Consider the following 27,341-nt stretch of genomic DNA (forward strand, 5'->3'; position numbering starts at 1 on the left):
CCTGTCCCCAGAGGTGGAGTCTACAGAGACAGGCAGGTTTCCTTGAGCTGCTGTGAGCTCTACCCAGTTTGAGCTTCCCAGTGGCCTTGTTTACCTACTTAAGCCTCAGCAATGGCAGGCGCCCCTCTCCCAGCCTCGCTGCTGCCGTTTTGGTTAGATCGCAGACTGCTGTGCTAGCAATGAGGGAGGCTCCGTGGCTGTGGGACCCTCCCGGCCAGGTGTGGGTATAATCTCCTGGTGTGCCCGTTTGCTTAAAGCGCAGTATTGGGGTGGGAATTACCCGATTTTCCAGGTGTTGTGTGTCTCAGTTCGCCTGGCTAGGAAAAGGGATTCCCTTCCCCTTGCGCTTCCCAGGTGAGGCAATGCCTCACCCTGCTTCAGCTCTTGCTGGTCGGGCTGCAGCAGCTGACCAGCACCAATTGTACGGCACTCCCCAGTGAGATGACCACAGTACCTTAGTTGAAAATGCAGAAATCACCGGTCTTCTGTGTCGCTCGCGCTGGGAGTTGGAGACTGGAGCTGTTCCTATTCGGCCATCTTGTTTTCTGACTTTTTAATGATTGCCATTCTAACTGGTGTGAGATGGTATCTCATTGTGGTTTTGATTTGCATTTCTCTGATGGCCAGTGATGACAGGCATTTTTTCTTTAGCAAACACTTTTAATAAACAATGTGCCTTGTTCCACACATGGTTGATCACAGCAGTGTCCATTCCTGGGATACTCGTGCAAGGACAGCTCCCTCTGCAACCTCCCTGCTGTTCTCCCTAAACCTAACAGTTTCACCTACAGTTACTTTTGCTTTTTAAACTTTCTATTCTGGAAGAATTTTAGATTCATGGAAACATTGCACAGATAGTACAAAGAATTCCTGTATACCATCCACACAGCTCTTCCTAATATATCTTACATAACTATGGCATGTTTTTCAGAATGATTAAATTAACGTTGGTACAATACTATTAGCTAAACTGCAGACTTCACTCAGATTCTCAGTTTTTCACTAATGTTCATTTTCTATTCTGGATACCACATTACATTAGGTAATCATTACTAAAAGGAAGTTTTTTGTTTTTCTTTAAATTAAGTAAACAGATCATTTATATGCTATTTAAGTTGTTTCAAAATATACTCTCTTTTTCCTTTCTTCATTTAGGTGTCCTTAATTTAGGGTGTTACTGTATTTAACTCATGGCCCATACCTCTCCCTTTCAGTGATACACACTATTCCCCCTTTATCCCGTAGATCTTTTGAATATCTAACCCCTCTATAGCACATTTCATACAACCAGCCTTATCCTAATGATAAAGCATCTGAAGAAAAGTATTGTTTGACTTCCTTAAAGCATGAATTTCTTAGGTTCACATCCAACTACTAATCATGTGCTTCAAAGCCTCTCTAGAATTTTTTTCTAAGTTTCTACACTATACAAAATTTCCATCCAAATTTTTTTTTTTTTTTTTTTTTGAGACAGCGTCTCTGCCTCCTGGGTTCATGCCATTCTCCTGCCTCAGCCTCCTGAGTAGGTGGGACTACAGGCACCTGCCACCACGCCCGGCTAATTTTGTGTATTTTAGTAGAGACGAGATTTCACCGTGTTCGCCAGGATGGTCTCGATCTCCTGACCTCGTGATCCGCCCGTCTCGGCCTCCCAAAGTGCTGGGATTACAGGCATGAGCCACTGCACCCGGCCCCTAGTTTGTTATAATCAGGTGAAACTCATTTACTTATTGTTTCAACCAAATGTGAATCAGGGATTCACTGTTTTCCATGCACTGTGCTGGACAGTATGCTAGGCTCAGAATAAAATAAACCAGAAACAGTTATCCTCTGGTGAGGGTAACAGCTATTAAACTAGAAACAAAAGTAGTTTCAGATTGTGGCATCACAAATTGGTGAAAACCATTTCCAAGGAGAGAGAATAACAGAGGAAGCCTACTTGAGATTTGGTGATAGGTCCAGACTCTCGGTGGCCTGAAGAATGCAAAGGTGCAAGCCACAGGACAGGAGAGACGTGGGGTGGAGGTGTGTTCCAGGTAGAAGTAACATGTTCGGGGATAGCAGAACATCTGTTTCTTTCTTACATAAGAAATAACTTAATGTTGACCAATGTTTAACATAAAGATTGACACGGATGCTCTCCCTCTCATGTCAAACACTCAAGTGTTCTATGAGAAGAAAGGGAATTCCACAACTCAGAAGGGTTGGCCTGAACTTAAAAGTTTGTAGTTACCATTTATAAATAATTTTAATTTAAAAATATTTCAGGGCCAGGTGCAGCAGCTCACGCCGATAATCACAGCACTTTGAGAAGCTGAGGCGGGAGGACAGCTTAGGCCCAGGGATTTGAGACTAGCCTGGGCAACAGAGTGAGACTTTGTCTCTACTTATAAAAAAAAAAAGAAAAAAAAAGAAAAGAAAACTAAAATGAAAATATTTCATATCGATCTTATCCTTTTAAATTTATATTTTAGAATGCTTTATAATATAGGTACAAATTAGTACAACAGACATGTTTCTAATTTGTTTATATAAATATATATAAATCTGTATCTATCCATCTATCAATTGGTCAACTGCTCTTTCTTTCTACCTACCTACATACTTATCCGTGCATCCACCCACCACCCCAGCACACACACAGGGTGGAAGAGCTTTGCCTACAATTTTTTTATTAAGGGGTAGACTATCAAAACATGTTGGAAGTTTTGCCTTAGAGTATGAATACACTCCTCACTTATGCCAAAAAGCCTTGTTTCATCAACACTACCCCTGTTGTATTTCACTGCCAACATAGCTGGGGCTGTGTCTAGACCAGTGATTTCCAAATTTGGCTGTGCATCAACATAACCTGGGAGCTGTATTAAAATCAGGTTCTTATAGGTGGGACACAGAAGATTTTTAGGGCTGTGAAAATATTATTTATTATACTATAATGGTGGATATGTGTTATTATATATGTAGAATTCCTAGAGAATGTACAACACCAACACTGAACCCTAATGTGAACTATGGATTCTTGGTGATAATAACATGTCAACGTAGATTCATTGATTGTAACCAATATACCACTCTGTGGGGGACCTTGATAATGGAGGAGGCTATGCATGTGTGAGGCTAAGGGGTATGTGCAAAATCTCCGTACCTTCCACTCAATTTTGCTGTGAACCTTAAACTGCTCTAAAAGACTAGTCTTAAAAAAATCAAATTCCTGGGCTTTATTCCTTGCAGATTCTTACTTGGCCTCAGATGGGGCTTTGAAAACTGTAATTTTAAAGACAATTAAATTGCTCAATGCAATGAGCTATGCAGTGCCTCCTTAAATTGCTCAATACACTGGAAGATTTGGGAACCACTGGGTAAAAGATGTAGGAATGTGTTTTGTGGTCCAGATATCTATATTTTGAAATGCATATTTATCTGAGTCACCTGTATATTTTTCTCTTTCTCTTCACATCTAAACACATTCCTTAAAGACAGGGGAAGCAAGCCTTCCTCACTCTTAGTAAATATTTTGCTTTGTGTACCATTATCCAGACTATAGGTACTATTTGGTGACATTGAAAATATTTCTTTAAAAAAGGGTATTATGGTTTTTAAAGTACTAAAGTGATATGAGAAATAACAGATGAACACTAATCTAAAATATCCAAGCACTAAATATGTGCAGAGTAATTAAATATCTCTGACCTGGAACCAGGATGGTAATGGCTGTCTGCACCGCCTTCCGGATGATACTGTCCAAGGCAAACATCCAGTGCGGCTTGATGTTATGATTCCGAAGAACTTTATTGACCTGGAGAGAGAGTGATATTTAGCCTACTTTAATTTTTAATTGCAAATAGCCTAGCTGATCCAAGCAGTTGGATGAAGTTCCATTTACAAAAAAAAAAAAAATTTCTTCACCTTGAATTCTTTGTAATTCTTTGTCATTGGAAAATAAAGTAAAAATTGCTACTTCAAATCAAAGTTCAGTGAGCCCCATGTAAGCAAATAAATTATTTAAGTGAAAGGCAGTCTGGTTCAAATGAGAATGTTGCTTCTTTGGGACTCAGAATCTGCAGTTTTTAGCTTTTATGATGTCTACAGAATGGATGGAGGGAGGGGGTGAAGGAGGAAGACAGGGTCTAAGAGACTTTAAATAAAAATAAAGGCTGTTCTTACTGTTCATTATTTTCAGTTATTTATTATTATTATTATTATTTTTCGTTTGCTTTGTAGACAGGGTCTTGCTCTGTCACCCAGGGTGGAGTGCAGTAGTGGGATCATGGCTCACTGCAACCTGTGCCTCTGGGGCTCAAGCAATCCTCCTGCCTCAGCCTCCCAAAGTGCTGGCATTGCAGACAGGAGCCACCGTGCCTGGCCATCTTAGCCATTTTTAAGTATATGGTTCAGTGGCATTAAGTACATTCACATTATTGTACTACCATCACTGCCATCCATCCACAGAACTCTTCATCTTGCAACACTAAAACTCTATACCCATTAAACAGTAAGTTCCCATTTCTCCCTCCCCACAGTCCCTGCAAACAAGCATTTTACTTTCTGTCTCTTATAAATTTCACTACTATAGGTAACTTCATATAAGTGGAATTACAGTATTTGGCCTTTTGTGAATGGTTTATTTCACTTGGCTTCATCTCTAAGCTTCATTCATGTTGTAGCATGTGTCAGAATTTCTTGCCTTTTTAAGCTTGAATAATATTCCATTGTATGTACTTATCATGTGCATTACCTTTCTAAAAACAAGCTTTTAGCATAAGACTAAGACAAGCTCACTTAAAGTTTGGGTTAACTCTACTACCTGTTGGCTCACACAGACCTCTAAAAAAATAGGCTATTTCCCCAACAGGGCTCTGGTTAGATACCTCTAAGTGCCTATAGTATGATTATGGAAGTATAATTTTATTTAAACTCCAAAAATTTAATCACCATCCCTACTGCGGCTGGGGAGATGGTGACCTAGTCACAAACCCATGCCAAGAGCTGGAGCTCCAGTAGCTCATGCCTGTCCTTGGTCCATCTTCATCAAAATCCCCTAGTTTGGAAGAGAGTCAATTTGAGGACTTCCTTGTAGTAGTTGCACAGGAAGTAAACCCTTGCTAGGTTCCCACTTGTTCTAGAAAATCCATCCAGGCTGAGTTTGTCCTGGTATCTTCATTTCTTTAAATAATTTATATGCTGGCTGGACATGGTGGCTCATGCCCTGTAATCCCAGTACTTTGGGAGTCCAAGGCAGGCGGATCACCTGAGGCCAGAGTTCAAGACCAGCCTGGCCAACATGGCAAAACCCAATCTCTACTAAAAAATACAAAACTTAGCTGGGCATGGTGGCAGGTGCCTGTAGTCCCAGCTACTCTGGAGGCTGAGGGACAAGAATTGCTTGAACCCAGGAGGCAGATGCTGCAGTGAGCTGAGATCATGCCACTGCACTCCAGCCTAGGCAATAGAGGGAGACTCCATCTCAAAAGAATTTACATTCTTATTAGGTGGAAGAGGGATCTGTTATAACCATGACCTGTTCCTTTCAGCTCTTTATTACATAGCAAATTACATCATAGGGCCCATACTTTGGGTTCATTCTCATCCTGGACAGTGAATAAGTAAGACCAGGCGTGTGTGTGTGTGTCTGACCTGGCCCAAGGCCCAGGAGTACAACCCAATAGGTCTCAGTCTGACTTCTACAGCAAACTTGCTTTCCAACCTGTAGGCTAGAAGCCAAATGTGTGGGCAAGTGCAAATTAGCGAAATTATTTCACTCTATTTGCAGGCAGCTGGGTTTCCCTAGTTGCAGCATAAGCATGCTTTTAGCATTTAATATTAGTGATAGGCTTTGCCAGTTGCTTTAATTTCTTATGCCCTCAATCAAGTCAGGACTCTTGTCCCTGTCCACAATATAGCATAAAGACCACGTGGCTTATACCGTGTCTCAGAGAATGCTAGTGGTTATTGAAGGATTCTGATTTGGCTTTAAATTGGGGATCATTTGATGTTGCATATAAAATTGTCAAGACATTTTCTACATAGAAGCAATGCACACATTAGGGCTGAATTAATTTTTGGAATTTAAATCAAATTATACTTCCAGATTTATACCACAACCACCGTCAAGAACCTTCTTATTTCAGTCTCCCATATCTTGCTACGGGACTTCTGGGGGTTGCTTGAGGCTTTTTGGCACTGAATTCCACAGATAAGTCTCACCCAAGAATAAGACAGAGGGTTCTGAATCCGCTACAGAAGACTAGCTTTAGTTTGTGTTGCATAGCAACTCAATTTTAGAGAGAAGATTTCTCAGCAATCTCTCATTAGATCATGTGCTTTAATTTTTAATCAGTGATGCTCTGTACTCTGAAAGTATATATCTGGCTAGGACAGAGTAGGTATTTATGAAACAAACATGTTAAAAATGTTCTGTATGAAAACTAGAAAAAATTGGGGAAAAAAAGTACTGGTTTTATTCAGCAGTCACCATTTCAATCTGTACTGTTAAATTTTTCTCAGTGGCCACTAGATGGCATTTCTCATATAGCATTAGAAAATGTATGACTAAAGTGTGTTACGTTGCTAAAGTCGTCAAAATAAACAATGACCCAACATAATTTCATAAGAACGAAGTTCAGCCATGGGAAATATTTTGTTATTTTCCATGGTGATTCGGTTTTATGTGTTTTTAATTTGGGGAATGCAAACACACAAAACAACAAATCAGATACTTAGAAGCATACTGAGAGGCGAATAGCTCACATTTTCATCCAAAAGGACAGAGTTCAATGGAATTTTAAAGAAAATAACAGAACTTATGTTTTATCTTATTTTTCTAACCAGTTTTAGTGTGTGGGAAAACACTGGCAAAATATCATACTTACAGCATCTTGAAAACCAAAGAGCACCACCTGGACTTGGCTAATGCCATGGCTGTCGAAGTCTAGCTCCAGTTTCAGCTTTGACAATGTGGTGGCTATGATTTTTCGGTCAGTGGATCTCACAAATTCTCTGAGGCTTGCAATGAGGGTTGTGATGTGTTCCCATTTTAGTTTCGGTTCTTCAGACCCCTGAGAATAAAAATCAACAATCCTTCAGTCAACATATGCCGGATATACCTGCCATGGGACTCCTATCCCCATACCCCCTGTCCCCGCTTTTTTTTTCTTTTGGTAGAGACAAGGTCTCACTATATTTCCCAGGCTGGTCTCGAACTCCTGGGCTCAAGTGAGCCTCCTACCACTACTTCCCAAAGTGCTGGGATTCCAGGTGTGAGCCACCATGCCTATCCAATTCCCACACCCCTTTCTGAGAAGAACTGGACTTCCAAATGTCTCCAAAGGAAAGACCACATTTTGAACTATATGGCTCCTCTGCAATCCTCCTACCAACACCAAGAAATAATCAGAGAGAAAAGGTACCTGCCCCACACGCTGGTCAGTAGCCATGACAGTCAGATAACAAAGCTTTGCCCAAAAAGACTGAGACCGTAAGATTCTTTCAGAAATTTTAATTGGGAACTAAAAAGAGATTTGAGCAATAAGCTATAGGATCTCAACCTGAAAGTCTGCCCAGAAAGAGAAATTATAAAACAGGGTCATGAATATGTCCAACTATAAGAAAAGAAGCAGAAGCAATGGAATTGAGAAAGACAATAGGGAGTGTATTAGTTCGTTTTCACACTGCAGAAAACACACACCCAAGACTGGGCAATTTACAAAAGAAAGAGGTTTAATTGGACTTACGGTTCCACATGGCTGGGGAAGCCTCACATTCATGGCGGAAGGCAAGGAGGAGCAAGTCACATCTCACGTGGATGGCAGCAGCCAAAAAGAGAGCTTGTGCAGGCAAACTCGCATTTTTTAAAACCATCAGATCTTGTGAGACTCATTCACTATCACGAGAACAGCGCAGGAAAGACCTGCCCCCATAATTCAATCACCTCCCACCGGGTTCCTCCCATGACACATGGGAATTGTGGGAATTACAATTCAAGGTGAGATGTGGGTGGGGACACAGCCAAACCATATCAGGGAGGGAGAGGAGAAGTAGACAAAAACAGAAATGCGCACCCAGAGGGTCAACAGCAACTAAGCCAGAGAAAAGATGTGCAAACTCCGGGAACTTGAAGTTCCTTAGGCTCATATTCTGTTTTCAGTGTCTGTGAGACTCGGCTAGGCACTATGGTTGGAATTCCTTAAGAGTCTACTTCCCTTATTGCTATGCGTGTCTACCTATAACATGTCCTTGGTACTTCAGTTGTCCTTACAGTGCGTCAATTCCTTGAAACCAAGAGGGGCTGATCTCAAACTTCATTCTTGAAACTACTCCTTACCCATCAAAGAGGCAATTGCTTCTAAGAATGGACTGATGGCCTATTTTATTACACTAAAATATATTACAATGTTCAAACAAATGCTCTTTCTCAAACTGAATTTTTCTTTTTGTTTTTTTTAAGAGACAGGGCCTCTCTTTGTCACCCAGGCTGGAGTGCAGTGGTACAATCATAGCTCACTGCAGCCCCTAATTCCTGGGTTCTAGGTCTCTTCCCACCTCAGCCTCCTGAGTAGCTAGGCACTATAGGCATGTGCCACCACACCCAGATAATTGTTTTTTAACTTTTTGTAGAGACTGGATTTTGCTAAGTTGCCCAAGCTGGCCTCAAACTCCTGGGCTCAAGTGATCCTCCCACCTCAGCCTCCCAAAGTGCTAGGATTACAGATGTGAGCCACTTTCCCCAAACCTCAAATGGAACTTTTCTCCTTTGAGCAAGGCATACTGCTTTTTTTTCTTTTCTTTTCTTTGCTTTTTTTTTTTTTTTTTGACAAAGTCTTGCTTTGTCGCCCAGCTTGGAGTGCAGTGGGGCCGTTTCGGCTCACTACAACCTCTGCCTCCCAACTTCAAGTGAGTCTCCTGCCTCAGCTTCCCAAGTAGCTGGGATTAAAGGCACCTGTCATGTCTGGCTAACTTTTGTATTTTTAGTAGAGTTAAGGTTTTACCATGTTGGCCAGGCTGCTCTTGAACTCATGACCTCAAGTGATCTGCCTGCCTCAGCCTCCTGAGTGCTGTAATCTCAAAGTGCTGGGATTATAGGCATGAGCCACCATGCTTGGCCCACACTGCTTCTTTAAGGAAGCAGAGTAGGATGTTATTTGTTCCCATTTAACTGTAAGAAACTATAAGAAACTTTAAGAAACTATTATCTCATTTTTATTTTATATTGTACATTTTCTTACTGTACCATTAAAATTCCTCCACTGGGCATGAAGATTATAATATCTAGGAGTCTATTAAAATAAAAAAGAAATGCACCATTGAGTTCTTTCTCTTAATATATTTTCATTTGGAAGCTCGGTCTCATGTTTATGTTTTCATGAGATAAGATTATACTGAAAAGCTTGAAAGCTGTCATTCAAGGAATATTTTAAAATCACACTGGAACCATTATAAACTTTGTTGGTTTTTTTCCTTACCACAAACTAAATTGCACCCAAGGTAAAGATTCACAGGCAAAATCATAACACCATGAAAATATATTCAAGAAGAAAAATGTGAGTTATGCAGAAATTGGAAGCTTCTCTTAATAAAAAATCAGTTGCAACATGTTTGCCAATAGCAGGCTTCAAATGACAAACTTATTTTTCGATGTTAACTTTGTTTTACAACAGAAAACATGTTGCTTCTGGTTTTTTGATGTGTGTGCCACTGTCCTACAAAGGAACATGCTCTACTCTGGGAAATGTTTTCTGTTCAGGCTATTTCATCTACTTATGTCATCGTTTATTTCTGACTCCTGTCTCTCCATGTTAACTCATTCATGTGCCTTCAAAAACAAGCATCTTGGCTAGTATCTGGTGAGCCTGACTCAGTGTCAGCATAGATTTGACAGTATGCATTGCCTGCGCTCCTAGTACCAGGGTGTGATGGTTAATACTGAGTGTGTCTACTTGATTGGATCGAAGGATACAAAGTATTGATCCTGGGTATGTCTATGAGGGTGTTGCCAAAGGAGATTAACATTTGAGTTGGTGGGCTGGGAAAGGCAGACCTACCCTTAATCTGGGTGGTCACAATTTCATCAGCTGCCAGTGTGGCTAGAATATAAGCAGGCAGAAAAATGTGAAAGGAGAGAGTGACCTAGCTTCCCAGTCTACATCTTTGTCTTGTGCTAGATGCTTCCTGCCCTCAAATATTGGACTCAAAATTCTTCAGTTTTCGAACCAGACTGGCTCTCCTTGCTCCTCAGCCTGCAGATAGCCTATTGTGGGACCTTGTGATCATGTGAGTTAATACTTAATAGACTCCTCTTTATGTGTGTATATATATATATATATATTCCATTAGTTCTATCCCTCTAGAGAACCCTAATACACAGAATCTTCTTCAAAGGTGCTCTCCAGTCTTCATCCTTTAAATTTCCTTCCTCAAAAACCAGGAGTGGATTTCAGAAGGACGTTACAGATTACAAGGCTTTTCATGGTTTAAGGTTTGAGGACCTGTCCAATATCTAGATTTGGTTTTGTTATAAAGTGTAGGCTTAAATATAAATACATATCTAGAAATAATACAATGACAAGAATTATTTCTGATTGATTGTAGAAAAAATTAAAGATATTTAGATAACTATTACTAGCCTGCTTGATAATAACAATAACAGTTAACAGTTGTGGAATATTTTCTGTTATGATTTAAATCACTCACAATCTCCATTACTCCTGATATCAACCTTATAGACTCCTCCATTATAGATGAGGAAGTTCAGGCTCTGAGAGGTTAAATCAGTTGCCCAAACTGCACAGCCTTTAAGTGATGGAACGAGGCCTCAAACAGAGGGAAATCCAAGCTAAGCCCAAGCTCCTAACCATTATATTCTACTGCCCCAATGACCTGCAGTAGCAGCTGTCAACCTGGGTCAGGACCTGTTCTACCACTGAATCACCATTTGATGTCATAGGAAAGGATTCCCAGCATCCTTAACAGCACAGTCAGAAGGGCCCCCACCATCACGTGGCCATCATGGATTCAGCATGTGATTCTGCTCAGCAGTTTCGGGTACTCACTGGTAGCTTCATGCCGGTCCACTAAGGCCTCTGATGGTTGCTTTTAAGGTTTTCTTTCATTTCTTCTTTTACAGAGAACATTCAAATGCACTTTAAAACTAGGAGGTACCAAACAATTGAATATGACTAACCACTCCCACATTTAAGTATTTCAGCACAGTCATAGAAGTGATGACCAAGGCAGTCCTATTCCTGATGGCGCTATGGTCCAGCAGGGAGACAAAGAATAGACCCCAACAAGCTGGCATTTCCTGTACTGGAAAAGCGCATTCTTTGGGGGCAGAGATTTAGGCAATTCCTGGATTTTATGTGTTTTTGACCTAAAACCAAGCATCTTAAAGGTCCACAGGAGAGGCCTTCACTCTGCAGTGGCTAATGGTGATTTACTTTCCTTCTTTACCTCCAATGCCTACCCCCCACCCCACTTTATCTTTTTCCTAGCACTTGTCACCATCAGGCCTACCAGCAAGGCAGAGCAATGTGGTGGTTAAAGCAAAAACTTCGGAGCCAAACTGCCTGGGTCAAAATCCTAACTCCATCACTTAGGACTGCATGACTTTGGCAAACTGCTCAAGTCCCCTGTGCCTGTTTCCTCATGTGTAAAATGAGGATGCTAATACAATTACTGGTATAAGTACTACTATCATGAAAATTAAATGAGTACATACACATGGAATACTAAGAATAGTACCTGGCCTAAAGAAAATGTTAGCTGTTATTACTATATGTTATATATATATATATATATGTATAGTTTTTCTTCTTCCACTAGGATATCACCTTCAAGGGGATGCAGATACTTTTGTTTGGTTCCCCAGGGTATCCCCAGCACATACTACAGTGCCTGGCCTTTGACTGATGCTCAGTAAGTATTTGTTGAATAAATGAATGAACTCCGAGTGCTGCCCAGTTGCTCTCTCCATCCAGCTTGGTTCCTCTTCTTGGATCAACCCAGTCCTGTTCTCAGTCCTTGAATGATCACAGTGAGCCAAAGGAAAGGCCAGAGAGAAAGCTGATGGCTCGAGACCGCTCCAGTCTCCACCGCCACGAAGCATGTATGACACTCAGAGGCCTGCTTCCCCTCACTCTAGAGCACTCTAGAGCCCTGACTCAGAGGCCAGCTTCCCCTCACTCTAGAGCACCTTCTTCCTGCGCCTCAGAATAACTGCCTGAGACAGCTTTCCTTTAGGGCCCAAGTCAAGGTTTTTGAGAGCGTGTAGAAGACACTCATTTCAGTTCTCCTTGCACCGAGGCCCTACTGGCACATATATGGCTTTTCAGCTCCTTCTGTGAGATCTAAAGAGATGGATGTTAGGGAATTCCAAAGGCGATAAAATGTTCAGCAAAGAAGCACAGTGAGGTTCTCAAGACAGAGACAGGCTGAGATTGTTTAGTAAGAGCCAAGAGAGAGCTTTGCTCCATTTATATCTCAATAAAAGATGAGAACAGGTAAACTGTTGTACTGAGAGACTAAAAACTTGGCTGGACTCCTCCAGCCCCAATCTTTTCTTGCAGCTATTTCCTCAGGACACAGGTAGGGAAGAAGCTATGAGCAGTAGTCCACAGTGATCATGAAGGACAGGTGGAGGCCACGGTAAAGGAGGCAGGTAGATGAGTTCCCAGTACCCACTGAACTAAAAGAGGATGAGAAGTGTCATACCAGGGATGACCGTGTCTGGGGGAGGTTGTATCCACAAGAAGCTTGGGGCTGAGGAAAATCCATTTTTCTCCTGGTGAATATTTGGGAAGGGGATTCTTCCTTGTATCTGTACGCAGAATTCCAGGGAACACATTTTCCCAGGTATTATGGTTCTGTGTCCTCCAGATTCACATGTTGAAGCCCTAATGCTCAATGGGATATATTTGGAGACAGGGCCTCAAAGGGGATAATTAGGACTAAGTGAGTCATAAGGGTGGGGCCCTAACCCAATTGAACTGATGTTGCTGGTGTCCATATCAGAAGAGGAAGAGACATTAAGGGCTGCAAATGCACCAGAAAAGACCATTTGAGTGTGTAAGCAGGTGGCCACCTGCAAGCTAAGCAGACAGGCCTCAGGAGAAACCAAACCTGCCAACCCCTTGATCCTGGATTTTCGGCCTCCAGAACTGTGAGAAAATACATTTCTGTTGTTTAAGCCACCTAGTACGTGATAGTTTGTTATGGTTGCTTGCCCTGGTTTGGACGTGATTTGTCCTGCCAAAACCCATGTTGAACTGTAATGATACTGAGAGGCGGCAGAGTCTTTAAAGAGGCATTTGGGTCATGAGGCTCATGAAAGGATTAATGCAGTTCTCATGAAACTGGGTTAGTTCTCAGGAAAGCAAGATGTCACAAAGCCAGTTGGCTCTCCTTGTCCCTCTCTTTTTTCCACTCAAGCCCTGCTGCCTTTCTACTTTCTGCCATGAGTTGAAGCACCACGAGGCCCTCACCAGATGCAGATGGGCCACTGGATCTTGGACTTCCTAGCCTCCAGAATCACGAGCCCAAATAAACTTCTTTCCTTTATAAATTACTGAGTCTCACGTATTCTATTATAGCAACAGAAAATGGACTAAGACACAGCCCTAGCAAACTAGTATAACAAGGAATGACAGTTTCACTGACAAGCTTTTGTTTATTTCAGAGTACATTTGGCCTTCTAAACTATTATATACTGCAGATCCTCAAATAACATTGTTTTGCCTAATGTTGTCTCATTATAACCTTGATGAGAAAAAAAAGAATTGATTCCTGGTAGGGGCCACTGTCTGTGTGGAGTCTGCACATTTTCTCCATGTCTGTGTGGTTTTCCCTGGGTACTCTGGTGACATGGTTTGGCTGTGTCCCCACCCAAATCTCATCTTGAATTGTAGCTCCCATAATCCCCATGTGTCATGGGAGGGACCCAGTGGGAGGTAACTGAATCACGGGGGTGGGTCTTTCCTATGATGTTCTCATGATAGTGAATACGTCTCATGAGATCTGATGGTTTTATAAATGGGAGTTCCCCAGCACAAGCTCTCTTGCCTGCCACCATGTAAGATGTGACTTTGCTCCTCATTCACCTTCCACCGTGATTGTGAGGCCTCTGCAGCCATGTGGAACTGTGAGTCAATTAAACCTCTTTCCTTTATGAATTATCCAGTCTCAGGTATGTCTTTATTAGTAGTGTGAGAACAGACTAATACATATGGTTTCCTCTGCATCCCAAGGACGTGCACATTAGGTTCATTTGTGTGTCTGCGTGGTCCGTGTGAGTAAGTGTGGGTGTGTGTGGATGTGCCCTACAGTGGAATAGTGTCCTGTCCAGGGCAGGTGCCCGCTTGGTACTGAGCTGCCAGAATAGGTTCTGGCCACCTATGGCCCTGAACTGGGTAGACAGTTATCTTGTTTTTATTAATCTTTCTTAAATGTATATAGAGTTCACATTTATTTCAATGTTGAATATTAGAAGTGTTTTCGTCTTTATTTAGGAGTTTGGTCATTTTTTTGTGACCAGAAATATGCCATAGGAACTTAACTCTTGTTTATATCAATTAGTCTATGGTAACACTGGTTTGGTTATATGTAATTTTGCTTAAGTTACAGTTTCCAAGGACTTATCAACTACATTAAGTGAAGACTCACTACAATTTACTTCCCATTGCCCTTCGCCCTCCATCTAAATGTAACCTCACAAGCTCCGGGCTTCTGTTGTATTCACTGATGTTTCCCAGATGCCGAGAGGAGCGACTGGCAGGTAGCCTCGTGCTTCTGTCAGAATTAGCAACTCATGTGGCTTAAAGCGTGTTTATTGATGGAATGAATAAACAAATGAATGAAGAGTAAAAGAGCCTTGTAGGGGCTAGCTGGAATGTCATCAATGTGAAAAATTTGCTTCTGACTTAAAAATAGCTTATGTTCAAAAATGCAGTGAAAAAAGTGTTTCCCTGTTTTCATATTAATATATTCCCTACTGTAGGATTTGCTTTCTTTTTTCCCCTGGGGTAGGTTTGTTTATCATGAGCACTACAGCTTCCTCCTGCCTTTCACATCATCTGTGACAGCTGCAGGTGGTTAGGACACAGGTAAAATATGTAACCTTTGGAAAATGAAGCACCTGGGAAAGGATTTACCTGAGCTAAAGATTCCATTAGATTTCTCACAACTTTGTCTTGGTCTTCTGTCAGGATCCTGTGAAGGGTGGCTCGCCTCTCACTGTCCTTCCTCAGCATGAAGAATCCGGAATCTTTTTCTTCAGGGGAAGGGGGAGCACTGTGATCTTCAAAATTCTCATCTGGAATGCTGAGAAAATTTATGCGGCATACATCACAGTTTCCTTTATAAAATGACACACTTAACAACACACTTCTCTCACCCCAAATAAAGTCAGGTCTTTACCCCAAAAAGAGTGTCCGAATTCCCTTGACATCTCTTTCTCCACAGGATTTGGCTCTTGTTTTGAAAGAGAAGGGGTCCACTTTCAACTCCGTGTCGGGTGAAACTGAGCCGTACTCACTGCTGCTGCTGGTGTCTTCCACCAGCACAGGTACTGGCAAAGATATACTCCTGAGATATTCTGCTTGTGATGAGAGGAAGGAAAAGATAATTGAGGCTTTAAAAAATGTACACATACTGAAACACCCATTGAAAGAAAGCCATATTCTTTGTTAAATATCTTGTTGCAATGAGCAGCATAATTATGCTATGCAAGGGGATGGTCATGTGTTACGACTGCCCCCTTGCTCAGCAAAACCCATACAGCAGGGCAGCCAGGAAAGGGCATCCCAGGCCTTGGGAGGGATATCTCTGGGGTACCAAAACAGTCAAGGAAGCAACAGGTTCAGCAGGTCTGATCCCCTCATTTTTACTAATTATTTCTATTTATGGGTCTCAGTTTTCATATTTATAAAATTCAGGGTCAGATTGATAATCTTTAAGCCTGTTCTTCGGGGGCTTAAGGGTCTATGTTAGCATCTTGGAGCTGCCTTGGTTGGGATGAGTGAGGGGGATGCTGTAAGTCTAGACCACAGGTTCCAGTCATGTTATACCTGAAACCAGAGCAAATATGATGACTGTCATATATCACAGTTCTGCTTAAGGATTCATATAAAAAAGGATTCTTCACTGAAAACAAATTTTGGAAACAGATGGACTAGATGATCTCTTAGGTCTGTTCTGGTTCTCAGATACTATGATTTTCTAGTAGACATGAGCTGCTTCTTTATTTGGATGGAGAATAAGACGGTGGAGTTGCCTATATTTCCTCAAACATTGGTTTTAAAGAAAGTAGTTTTTGCCAGAAACATCTTTATCAAACACACATCCTAATGCTACAAAAGTATTTTAATAAAGAATGAAGGTATAAAATTATAGAAAAGGAAATCCACTGTTGCCTGGAATCTCCTTCTTACTTAATTCCTCTTAGGCTGAACTGAATCAGCTGCCCCGATCTCAAGGCTAGCAGGGGACTCCTGACAGTGATTTCAGCTGTAGGGAGAAAGATGGAAGTATATACAGCTTTCAGGAACAGCTGACCTCATGGGAAACCACCTTACTGGTCAGTAACTGGAAAGTCTCCCCAGGATGAATTGGTTGACTTATCTGCTGTTATTTAAACAGTTCTGTAGCTGAATCACTAGAAGGCAGGAAGCAAGAGGAAACCACAAAGAGTTGCTGAATTGACCAATTAAGTATCAGTATGCAAATGATGTATGGCAGGGGAAATGCCTGGCATGTATTGTTTCCAAATATTCTGGAGCAGCTCATGCGCCTAGCATTTCATGGACCATATTTTAGGCAGTGCTGCTACAGCAGAAAGGAAATGGGTGACCTCTTCCGTGCTGATAATAGTAAGGTTGTCTGAGAGAAGAAAGGTTTGAAAGGGGGCTCGAACACCGAACTGCTTTTGAGTCATTCCTGGGGAAAGTCAAGGCCTAGAGTGTGCCTTGTTTCACTTTAGAGTCAACATCATTGCTATTTGGTGGGGGGGAACAGATTTCAGAACAGAAAAAAACAGCTACTTGGGAGAAAGAGTTTCACTGCTATGAAATGTCAAGCCCCTAAAGTTAAATGTTGCTGCTGGAAGAATACAGCTGAAGATCTCTTGGCTTGACTGAGTAGGCGATCTCTTTATAAGAAGGGATGCAAGCCCTTCCGTGGAACTCACTGCTGATCCTTGAGACTTGGTGAGTTTCTTCGCCAGCCCATTTTCATAAGATGCATGCCACACTCAGAAATGGAGGTGTGCATCATTCATATTTCAAAGACAAAACTGTTGTTTCTTGGGAGTAAAGAGACTAAATCCTATCTAGAACAGTACAAGATGAGGGATTCCTATCATGTGTTTCCATGTTTGTGTGTGTATGTGTGTGTGTGTGTGTCTGTGGAGTTACATGTATGTGTATGTAAAGAAAAGAGGGAGTAAGGTCTTGAATTATCCTGTATTTTGGCTTTTTGGTCATATCGTGTGCTTTGATTATCCACTAATGAGAGGACTTGTGTCATACCTGTGAATTTTAATGGTGCTGTGACTACTGACTGCCTAAAAGGAGGTCTAATGAGGTAAAACTGTATATGTTTAAGGATGGAACCCAGTGCCTGTTGCTATGGCTCATTAAGGAAATAAAGGGACTTATAGATATTCTGCATGTTCTATGTGCAGAGCCCTGATTCCCTCCTTGGCTTGATTTTATTTTTATTTTTGAGATGGAGTCACATTCTTTTTCTCATGCTGAAGTGCAGTGGCATGATCTCAGCTCAGTACAACCTCCACCTCCTGGGTTCAAGTGATTTTCCTGCCTCACTCTCCCAAGTAGCTGGGATTACAGGCGTGTGCCACCAAGCCTGGCTAATTTTTGTATTGTTAGTAGAGAGAGGATTTCGCCATGTTGGCCAGGCTGGTCTCAAACTCCTGACATCAAGTAATCCACCCCCTTCAGCTTCTCAAAGTGCTGGGATTACTGGTGTGAGCCACCGCACCCGGCCTGCTTGATTTTAAATGAGTGAACCTGATTCTAGATTGAGTCCCCTTCTCTGTTAGGCACATGCATTCATTCATCTAACATACAGTTGTGGATCATCTACTATTTGTCAGGTAGCCAGCAGGAGTTGCTGATGGACCAGAGTGAAGGGTGTCAAAAGGAAGAATCAAAAATGACCCCAAAGTAGAATTCTGGCCTAAGAAACTGAATGGATGCATATTGTACTTATATACTAAGATGAGAAATAATACAGGCCAAAAGGAAAAGTTCTTTTAGTGGATAAGGGGTGTTATTTGACAGTTCAGTTTGAAAAATGAAGAAGGCAATTGGTGGGGACGGGCGCGGTGGCTTACGCCTGTAATCCCAGCACTTTGGGAGGCTGAGGCAGGCGGATCATCTGATTTGGGAGTTCGAGATGCCTGGCCAGCATGGTGAAACCCCGCCTCTACTAAAAATACAAAAATTAACCTGACATGGTGGTTTGCCTGTAGTGACGGCTACTCAGGAGGCTGAGGCAGGAGAATTGCTTGAACCCAGGAAGCGGAAGTTGTAGTGAGCCAAGATCATGCCACTGCACTCCAGCCTCCAGCAAGACTCCATCTAAAAAAAAAAAAAAAAGCAATTGGATATGAGTCTGGAGCTCAGAAGACTAGGCTAGATAGAACCTCAGCAGCCTACTGGCTGGAGATGGAATTTAAAGTAAAGGATGACATAATTTGGGGAAAGATAAAAAGACAGCATAGACCCAGCCCTTAAGAATGCCAATATTTAGAGGAAAAGAAGGGGATGAACAGGCAGCCAAGGAGAATGACAAGGAGCAGCCATGAGGTTGGAGGAAAACAGAGAAAATGGGGTGTCATGGAAGCCCACACAGGAGAGGGCAAAAGTAAGAGAGAACGGTCATCCAGGCCGAGAGCCACTGAGAAGCTGAATAGGTTGAGAAAGGCACTTGTTGGATTTGACTGAAGAGATCTCATTAGACCTTGGCCAGAGCAGGCCCAGTAATCATGTGGAAGGGGAGACGCTACATGGGTGGGAAGGAAGAGGTGGAGATCCGGTGACACTGTACTTCAAGACGGGAAGCTGGGATGGAGGGCAAAAAAAAATGGTGGTGGTATCAGCCAGTGAGGCCATTTGTAGATCAGGGGAAGGATGGGTTTAGGACAGAAGACACTACAGCATGTGTATATGGAACTCATCGGGAGAGGCAGAAGCTGGAGGAGTCACAGGGGCTCCACAGGAGCCAGAACTCAACTGTGGGGGATTGGCCTTCTGCAGGACAATGAATGTTTTCTCTATTGTAAGGGGTGGAAAGAGCGAGACAGGTGGTGCTGAGACAGGTCGCTTTATACGTTTGTGGTGGAAATAGGATCAAATCCATGCCTGAGATTTCCAGCTTCTTAAGTTATGAATATTTCCAGGCAAGTGAGAATGCATAGAGCCTTTCTGTATCACTGTAAATGGGAAGAAGCTCAAGTATAAATATTTCCAAGGGAGCACGGTGACAGTTTCCAGATATCACAGAGGTTACAAGTTCCTTGAACATCAGCTCATACACGTGAGTGATTGGGACCCCAGGCTGCAAGAGAGGAGCCTGGCAGGATTTCCAGTCACAGGCAGCCTTACTGCTGATGTCTTGCCAGGTATTAAGGAGCCCTCCTCTATGGGGTTGACCATGAAGAGTCTAAAAGAGGCTGAATGAACCTCTCTGAGGATAGAACACGTCAAAGGTGCTTCTCTAGGGAGATGATTCTCATTGCCCTATTTCAGGGGCTGATGGGAAGGGGCGTGAGCCCCATACCCCTAAGAGATAGCTTTACCAAGAGGCCAGGGGTAGGCTGGAGTCGGGAGGGGTGACTGGCCACTCTACGGACTCTAGATTGCTGGGAGCTCCCGTCTATGGAAGGGAGATAGTGCAACCTTTAAGGAATTAGATACATTCCTGCTTTGGGCAAGTGGGGATTTTCTAAATCCCTTCCATTGCTGTGAGGGTGGCCTCAAGTCCTCACAGCTATTCATGATCACTAGGGATCTTTATGGTTCTCCTTCTCCTAGACAGTTTAGGAACAAAGTCTGGCCACAACACAGAGTCTCCTAACTGGCCATCCTGCCTCCAGTCTCCAGCTGGCCAAACATAGAATAATGGTTCTCACACTGCAGTGATGACAAGAATCATCTGGGTTTACTTAAAAGTACAGAATTCCAGCTTGCACCTCCAGATTCTGAGAAGGGTCAGGCATCTCAATTTTTAACAAGCATTGCAAGAGATCCATGCAGGCAGGATCTGGGACCAACTGAGGCACAGCTATATTCCTAGTGCCTCGTGCCTATATTCTAGTGCCAAGTGCATAGCAGAGGGTTAAAAATGTTACGGAATAAATGTTATTAAATAAACCATCCTCACACAGCTATCGGAATGATCCATCAATAGCTTCACTGTCCAACATGGTCGCTACTACCCTCATATGGTTATTAATATTAACATTCAAATAATAAAAATTCAGTGCCTCAGCCATGGTCGCCATGTGTAGTGTGTCTAATAGCCACATATGACTAGTGGCTAATGTATTGGACAGGGCAGGTACAGGACATTTCTCTTACTGCAGAATCATATATCCAGTGCTAGTCTATAATATTATTTCAGATAAAAAATTTCCCCGGCTCCCCAACCCTCCTTGCTGATTCCTTAGCATTTCATAAGGAGCCCTTTGGGATCTGAGCCTGCTCCCCACTCCAGCATCATCCCTCTCCTTTGACTTTAAGCACCAGTGCTGCTGAGTCAGCAAGGCTTCCTGAATACACAGTAAAGTTTCACACATCCTGGCATTAACTTATGCGAGGAGTGGCCTCACCTGGATCTCCACTCCCCATCCACCTGTTAAGTTCACATTTGTTCTTACTCATCAGGTGCACCTCACTGGAAAGTCTGCCTTGAAACAGCATTCTCAGACTGACTTCAATCACTGTCTCTCCCTTTTGACTCCTCTGCAGAGACTAAACTACACTATGGTGGAGATGACTTTTTCCAGTGTTTTTCTCCTATAAGGTCAACGGCTCTTTAAAATCAGGAATTCTGTCTTTATCATCCTTATACATTCAGGGCCTAGCACATTTCCTGTGCACACCATAACTGTACAATTAATATTTAAGTTAACGTGAATTACTTAAATCTCTGGGTCTGTGTGTGGCCATGGGAGAGCAGTCAGGATGAGACAAGTCATGTCTCTCTCTAAAGGGGAAGGGGGTCTCATCGTCACCACCCTCTTACTCCCCTCTTGAGGGGAAGCCAAGTGCAGTTATGGGAGGTAGAGAACCTTAAGAGGTGGGCCTGTGCTCTGGAAAGAAACACATACGTGGCCTATAGAAAGTACCTGGGGAAGGAAGAGGCCTGTATCTTGCACTCATCTAGAAGGAGAGTAAGAGTAGCTAATAGGTCATTGTTTCAATTAACATGAGGCATGCCATTTTCTAAATACCTGGGAACAATCAAATGGGATTTTAAGCAAGGCATGGTGGCTCATGTAATCCCAGCACTATGGGAGGCCGAGGTGGGTAGATCACTTGAGGCCAGGAGTTCAAGACCAGCCTGGCCAACATGGCAAAACCCCGTCTTTACTAAAAATACAAAAATTAGCTGGGTGTGGTGGTGGGCGCCTACAGTCCCAGCTACTCAGGAGGGTGAGGTGGGAGGATCGCTTGAGCCTGGGAGGCAGAGGGTTGCAGTAAGCTGAGATTGTGCCACTGCACTCCAGCCTGGGACTCCATCTCAAAAAAAAAATTGAGGGAGGGATTTTAGCTCCTAATTTGGTTAGCACATCTGTCCTGCTCTCCTAGGGAGGACAGAGAGGAGGCACACCATCCATGTAATTATACTGTTTTAGCTGAGAGTCTGAACAGTTTAATTATGCAGGGAATTGGGGACTGCCCCTTTTTCTAGGCCCAAGTCCACGTGTGAGCATGAGGGGCGAAAGGGCAATGGGAACCTGACTGACTAGAGTTCAGCAGGTTTACACCTTCCATCTCATGCTCACTCTAAGGTACATAGTCACTGAGAAGACATGGGCAGAACTGTCCACTTAAATGATCTCTCTCTCTCTCTCTCTCGCACATGCACACTCTTGCTAAGTGTGTATAGTTGAGTTCACAGAAGCTAAATGCTTGTGTGTGATGGGAACCCATTTCCTGCGAACAAAAACCAAGCCATGTGGAAGGGATAAAATAATCATGGACTAAACTTCTGGGCACAGCTCCAAGGCTCTTTTAGGATATTATTTTATTTTATTCTCAGAACCAAATCTGTGAAGTAGGTAATGTTACCAGCAAAGAATGACAGAAGAAATGTGCATGTCCCATATTTAGAAAGTGGGTCAGTGGGATCAGAACCCACTTCTGTGTAATTCTGAAGTCAGTGTCCATTTTAGGATACCAGAAGCAGGCTGGTCAGAAGGTTGCCAAGTGCTGCACGGCTGACTTTGTGACAATGCAAGGCTGCCTTCCGGAGCCCAGGCTGTCTGTGGAGAAAAGAGGCACAAGGATGTGCCTTTCCTCTTCTGAGTTTCCCCAGATTCTCAGAATGGAAGACATGGAAGAAGAAAAAGTAGAGAGGCTGTACCCGGGAAACCCCAATTAACAGGCCTCTACTCTGGACTGATTGGCTTTGGGGCATCTGAGCAACCTGCAAAAACCTGCCCCTGCCCCTGGCCTGCAGAACCTATGCACAATGAACATTAAGCCCCCTGAACTATTTAATCAACCACTCATCCAACTTAGGAAAATCGAACACCATGCTGTTCGTTTTTTGTTTTGTTTTGTTTTGTTTTGTTTTGTTTGAGACAGGGTCTCGCTCTGTCACCCAGGCTGGAGTGCAGTGGTATAATCATGGCTCACTGCAACCTCCACTACACTAGGCTCAAGCGATCCTCCCACCTCAGCCTCCTGAGTAGCTGGGACCATAGGCATGCACCACCACACCCAGCTATTTTTTTGTATTTTTAGTAGAGATGGGGTCTCACCATATGGCCCAGGCTGGTATCAAATTCCTGAGCTCAAGCAATCCACCCACCTCAGCCTCCCAAAGTGATGAGATTACAGGAATGAACCACCACACCCAGCCCCATGTTCTTTACTACTCTTTGAAATGCTTTAATGGATCTTCCTAGGGAAAATCTACCTTCTCTACCTTCCTAGTTATGATCCCTAAACGCCAACATTAGAAAACAAAGGCACAATAACTCCTGACCACTAAAAATACAATGTATCACTCCAAAGATGATAGAGGAAAGTATCCGGCATTGATATTTTCCACAAGAAACACATTGGGTAGTCAACTGGCTCCTAGATAAGGAAGCATTTACTTCACTCAAATTGAAGATGTCAAAAACACAGTTACTATCTTGCTTTTAGGGAGAAAAAATTTAAGCCACCCCCACTCATGAAAGAGAAAGATGAGGGGTTTCCAAAGGAACAACCCAGGTAGGCTTGCAGCTGCACACATCCTTACAGTACTCCCCCAACCCCCCACCAATGTAAGCCGGGAGCAGAGGATGAGGCTACTTGATGGGAAGTCTGGAGTTTATCACACGAGACACCAGGTCTCAGCTCAATGGGCAAAGTAAAAACAAACTCACCATTTGATCCAGCTGAAAGAGCTGTGGAAAGAAAAGCAAACAGCCATGAATAAGCACGTGCTGGGTTTGTTGTTAAACTGAGAAATCAACAAAAAGTGAATGCCTGAAATGGGATCAATGTCCTCTCCAAACATTCAATCTGCCCGTTCTCATCCAATATAAACACCAAAAAATGCCAAGAACAATTGGAACCTTTGCTTGTTTTTTTTTTCTGAGTTATAGACAATTATTGCAAAAGTACAATGTACTTATATTTTTACACTGCTGTTTTATTTATAGCTGGCAATCTTTGTTCTCTTTCTTTTTCCTTCTTTCCTTTTTTTGGGGTGTAATTATTCAGAAGTATATACCCTAAGAGACAACAGGTATTTTCTACTGCCTAAAATTAAAAGAACCTATTACCTACAGAGCTTGGAAATTCAACAGCTCTATGATGGCTCTGTAGGCCCATTTATGGTAATCTGGGGTTTCAGCTCCAAAAGGCTAAATTTAACCCCTCTTACACTTGAACCTTAGTATCCACAATGCTAGAGTGACATAGATGCTGACATACTAACTACCTACTAACTATGTCATTGAAGACTACTATGTATGAGGTCCCAGCATTCGTGAAATTGATGGAACACAGCTCCCTGATGCTGCAACCAAATGCCTGAGAACACTGTGCTAATATTTACACCAATTTCCAGTGATATCTGTAAACAGGTTAGTTTACTTCCGGAAAATTCTTCCATCTTAACAGCTTAGGATTTAGGGACTCAGGCTATATCCTCTTCAATGCAATCACATACCTGAAAGCTTAGGTTGTGTCTTTTTCTTTTTGCTTGAAACTTTTAAAAACTCATCAACAAGCAAGTCGTTAGCACAGGCTCTCTTGTCAGGGTCTGGTTCAAAACATTTCAGGATGAATGCCTTGGCCTCTGCAGACATGGATTCTGGGATCTCAGGGTGGACTTTAAACATTCCCACCTAAGACATAAATATAAAAAGTGCAATGTGTCTTCTGAGTGAACACCTCAGCACCTGAACCCCAGCTTCCATAACTTGATGCCCCAATGCAACAAGATCTTTTATTATACAACACAAACTCATGGTTTTTCTCAAAGGGAGATGAGATGAGTTTGCTGTAGGTTATAGAAGATTGACAGAGTGCCTTGGTAACTTCACCAATGGCACAGGCAGAATAATTAGTTGAAGACAGTAGACAGCACTACGGAGTAATAATTTAGTCTTTCAAAGCTTTAGAACATATTGGTACACTGGCACACAAAAAGAATCTTTATTTTCATTTATTTATTTATTTTTGAGACAGGGTCTCACTCTGTCGCCCACGCTGGAATGCAGAGTGGTGCAATCTCAGCTTACTGCAGTCTCAACCTCCCAGGCTCAAACGATTCTTTCATCTCGGCCTCCTGAGTAGCTCAGACTACAGGTGCATGCTACCATGCCTGGCTAATTTTTTGTACTTTCTGCAGAGACAGGGTTTCGCCATGTTGCACAGGCTGGTCCAAACTCCTGGGTTCAAGCGATCCACCCACCTCGGCCTCCCAGAGTGCTAGGATTACAGCCATGAGCCACCATGCTCAGCCACTGAGCTGAGACCACTGAGTTGCTCACAATAGCTAAGTGCTGGGCATTGTGCTGGGGTTTCTCCACTTATGAATCTCATCAAATCCTTCCAACAACCCAGTGGATTAAATATTTTCCTTGTTACACCAATGAGGAAAATAAGGCTTAGAAAGGATGAGGTAACATGGTTAAGAAAAGAGGGATCTGGGATTTGAACCTGAACTGTTTGGATTAAAGCCCATGTTCTTTTCCCTATTACATGATTTGTGAATATTTTCCCTGTCTCAAATCACCTACATTAAAAGAGATACTTAAAAGCACTTTAAAATTAAACAAACCTATTTTTTATAATAATTAGAATTTACTTCTTATTGCTTCTATTCTAAAAAAAGTAATCGTATTTTCATTTTTTAGTACAGAGCAAATTTTCTTTTCTTTTTTTTTTTTTTTTGAGACGGAGTCTGCTCTGTCGCCCAGGCTGGAGTGCAGTGGCCGGATCTCAGCTCACTGCAAGCTCCGCCTCCCGGGTTCACGCTATTCTCCTGCCTCAGCCTCCGGAGTAGCTGGGACTACAGGCGCCCGCCACCTTGCCCGGCTAGTTTTTTGTATTTTTTAGTAGAGACGGGGTTTCACCGTGTTAGCCAGGATGGTCTCGATCTCCTGACCTCGTGATCTGCCCGCCTCGGCCTCCCAAAGTGCTGGGATTACAGGCTTGAGCCACTGCGCCCGGCCTCTTACTCCTGATTTCTTAGAAAGCACAGCCGGAAGAAAGAACGAAAGGACTGACCCTTTAGTTGGGAAATGAAAGGCTAGAAGAATGAGGGTGAGGAGAAANGTACAGAGCAAATTTTCAAAAGAAATCCTTTTGTTCTTATATAGCTTATATAAATTCATTGTAATATAAACAATATATAATTATTTGTAAGAATTATATAGCCTATACTATGTGTCAGACACAGTTCTAAGTGCTTGGTACATTTTACCTCATATACTCCTCAAAAAGCTCTTATTATACAGGTACTTTTTTTTTTTTTTAAGATGGAGTCTCATTTTGTTGCCCAGGTTGGAGTGCAGGGGTGTGATCTTGACTCACTGCAACCTCCCCGTCCTGGGCTCAAGTGGATTCTCCTGCCTCAGCCTCCCGAGTAGCTGGGATTACAGATGCCTGCCACCATGACCCTCTATTTCTTTTTTAGTAGAGGGGAGGTTTCACCATGTTGGCCAGGCTGATCTTGAACTCCCGACTCAGGTGATCTGCCCGCCTTGGCCTCCCAAAGTGCTGGGATTACAGGTGTGAGCCACCATGCTTGGCCAACAGGTACTATTTTTATCCTTATTTTATAGATGAGGCAACTGAGGCACAAGCAGTTTAAATAATTTGCTCAAAGTCTCAAATATCTTGACCATGCTGGAGCCTGGATTCAAACACTGTAAACTAGTGCCACAATCTATGTCACGCCGTCTCTCTAAGATAGCGTCATTTCCTGTGCACAGCTTAGACTGGCCTAATGTGACAAAAAACACATGGTATAATAATCACTACATTCGTGAATTATAAAGCAGCATTTCAGATAAGTCCTAGACACTGGAGGAAACCTGAAAGACTGGCCAAGAAGAGAAAGACATCCACTCATGGCAAGAAAGGCACCTCTCTTGGCACCTGTCATTGCTCTTTGAAGTTTGGTCACACTACTCATTGTTATACCAGCAGTATCCTATCAGATTGTCTTCAAGCATAAAGCCAAGCTTTGCACAAAAGCGGAAGGTCTGTAACAACACATGGCCCCTCACAAGAGGCTACACACAGATGGAATAAGGGCTAGAAACATGGTCTGCAGCAGGGAGAGGAATAACAATTACCATCAAAAGTCCTCTCAGGCCAAATGCGTGGCTCACGCCTGTAATCCTGGCACTTTGGTAGGCCAAGGTAGGCGGAGGGCCTGAGTTCAGGACTTTGAGACCAGCCTGGGCAACATGGTGAAACCCCGTCTGTACTAAAATACAAAAAATTAGCTGGGTGTGGTGGTGTGTGCCTGCAATCCCAGCCACTCAGGAGGCTGAGGCATGAGAATTGCTTGAACTTGGGAGGCGGAGGTTGCAGTGAGCTGAGATCACGTCACTGCACTCCAGCCTGGGTGACAGATCGAGACTCTTGTCT

At 42.8% G+C, this 27,341-nt stretch overlaps 1 protein-coding gene across 1 annotated transcript in view; it reads right to left on the minus strand.

Annotated features, from left to right (window-relative positions):
* The window catches only part of MAP3K5 (mitogen-activated protein kinase kinase kinase 5), a 248,516-nt gene that overhangs the window by 22,002 nt on the left and 199,173 nt on the right, over positions 1 to 27,341 (minus strand). The window contains exons 20-25 of the mRNA XM_017863432.1: positions 24,406 to 24,583; positions 23,615 to 23,635; positions 15,406 to 15,583; positions 15,141 to 15,309; positions 6,870 to 7,055; positions 3,691 to 3,796 (exon numbers count right to left, since the gene is read on the minus strand). Of these exons, the coding sequence (XP_017718921.1) occupies positions 3,691 to 3,796; positions 6,870 to 7,055; positions 15,141 to 15,309; positions 15,406 to 15,583; positions 23,615 to 23,635; positions 24,406 to 24,583 (838 nt within the window). The remainder of the gene's footprint in view (positions 1 to 3,690; positions 3,797 to 6,869; positions 7,056 to 15,140; positions 15,310 to 15,405; positions 15,584 to 23,614; positions 23,636 to 24,405; positions 24,584 to 27,341) is intronic.

This window comes from Rhinopithecus bieti, unplaced genomic scaffold (assembly GCF_001698545.2).
Source record: "Rhinopithecus bieti isolate Rb0 unplaced genomic scaffold, ASM169854v2 scaffold_65275, whole genome shotgun sequence".
NCBI lineage: Eukaryota > Metazoa > Chordata > Mammalia > Primates > Cercopithecidae > Rhinopithecus > Rhinopithecus bieti.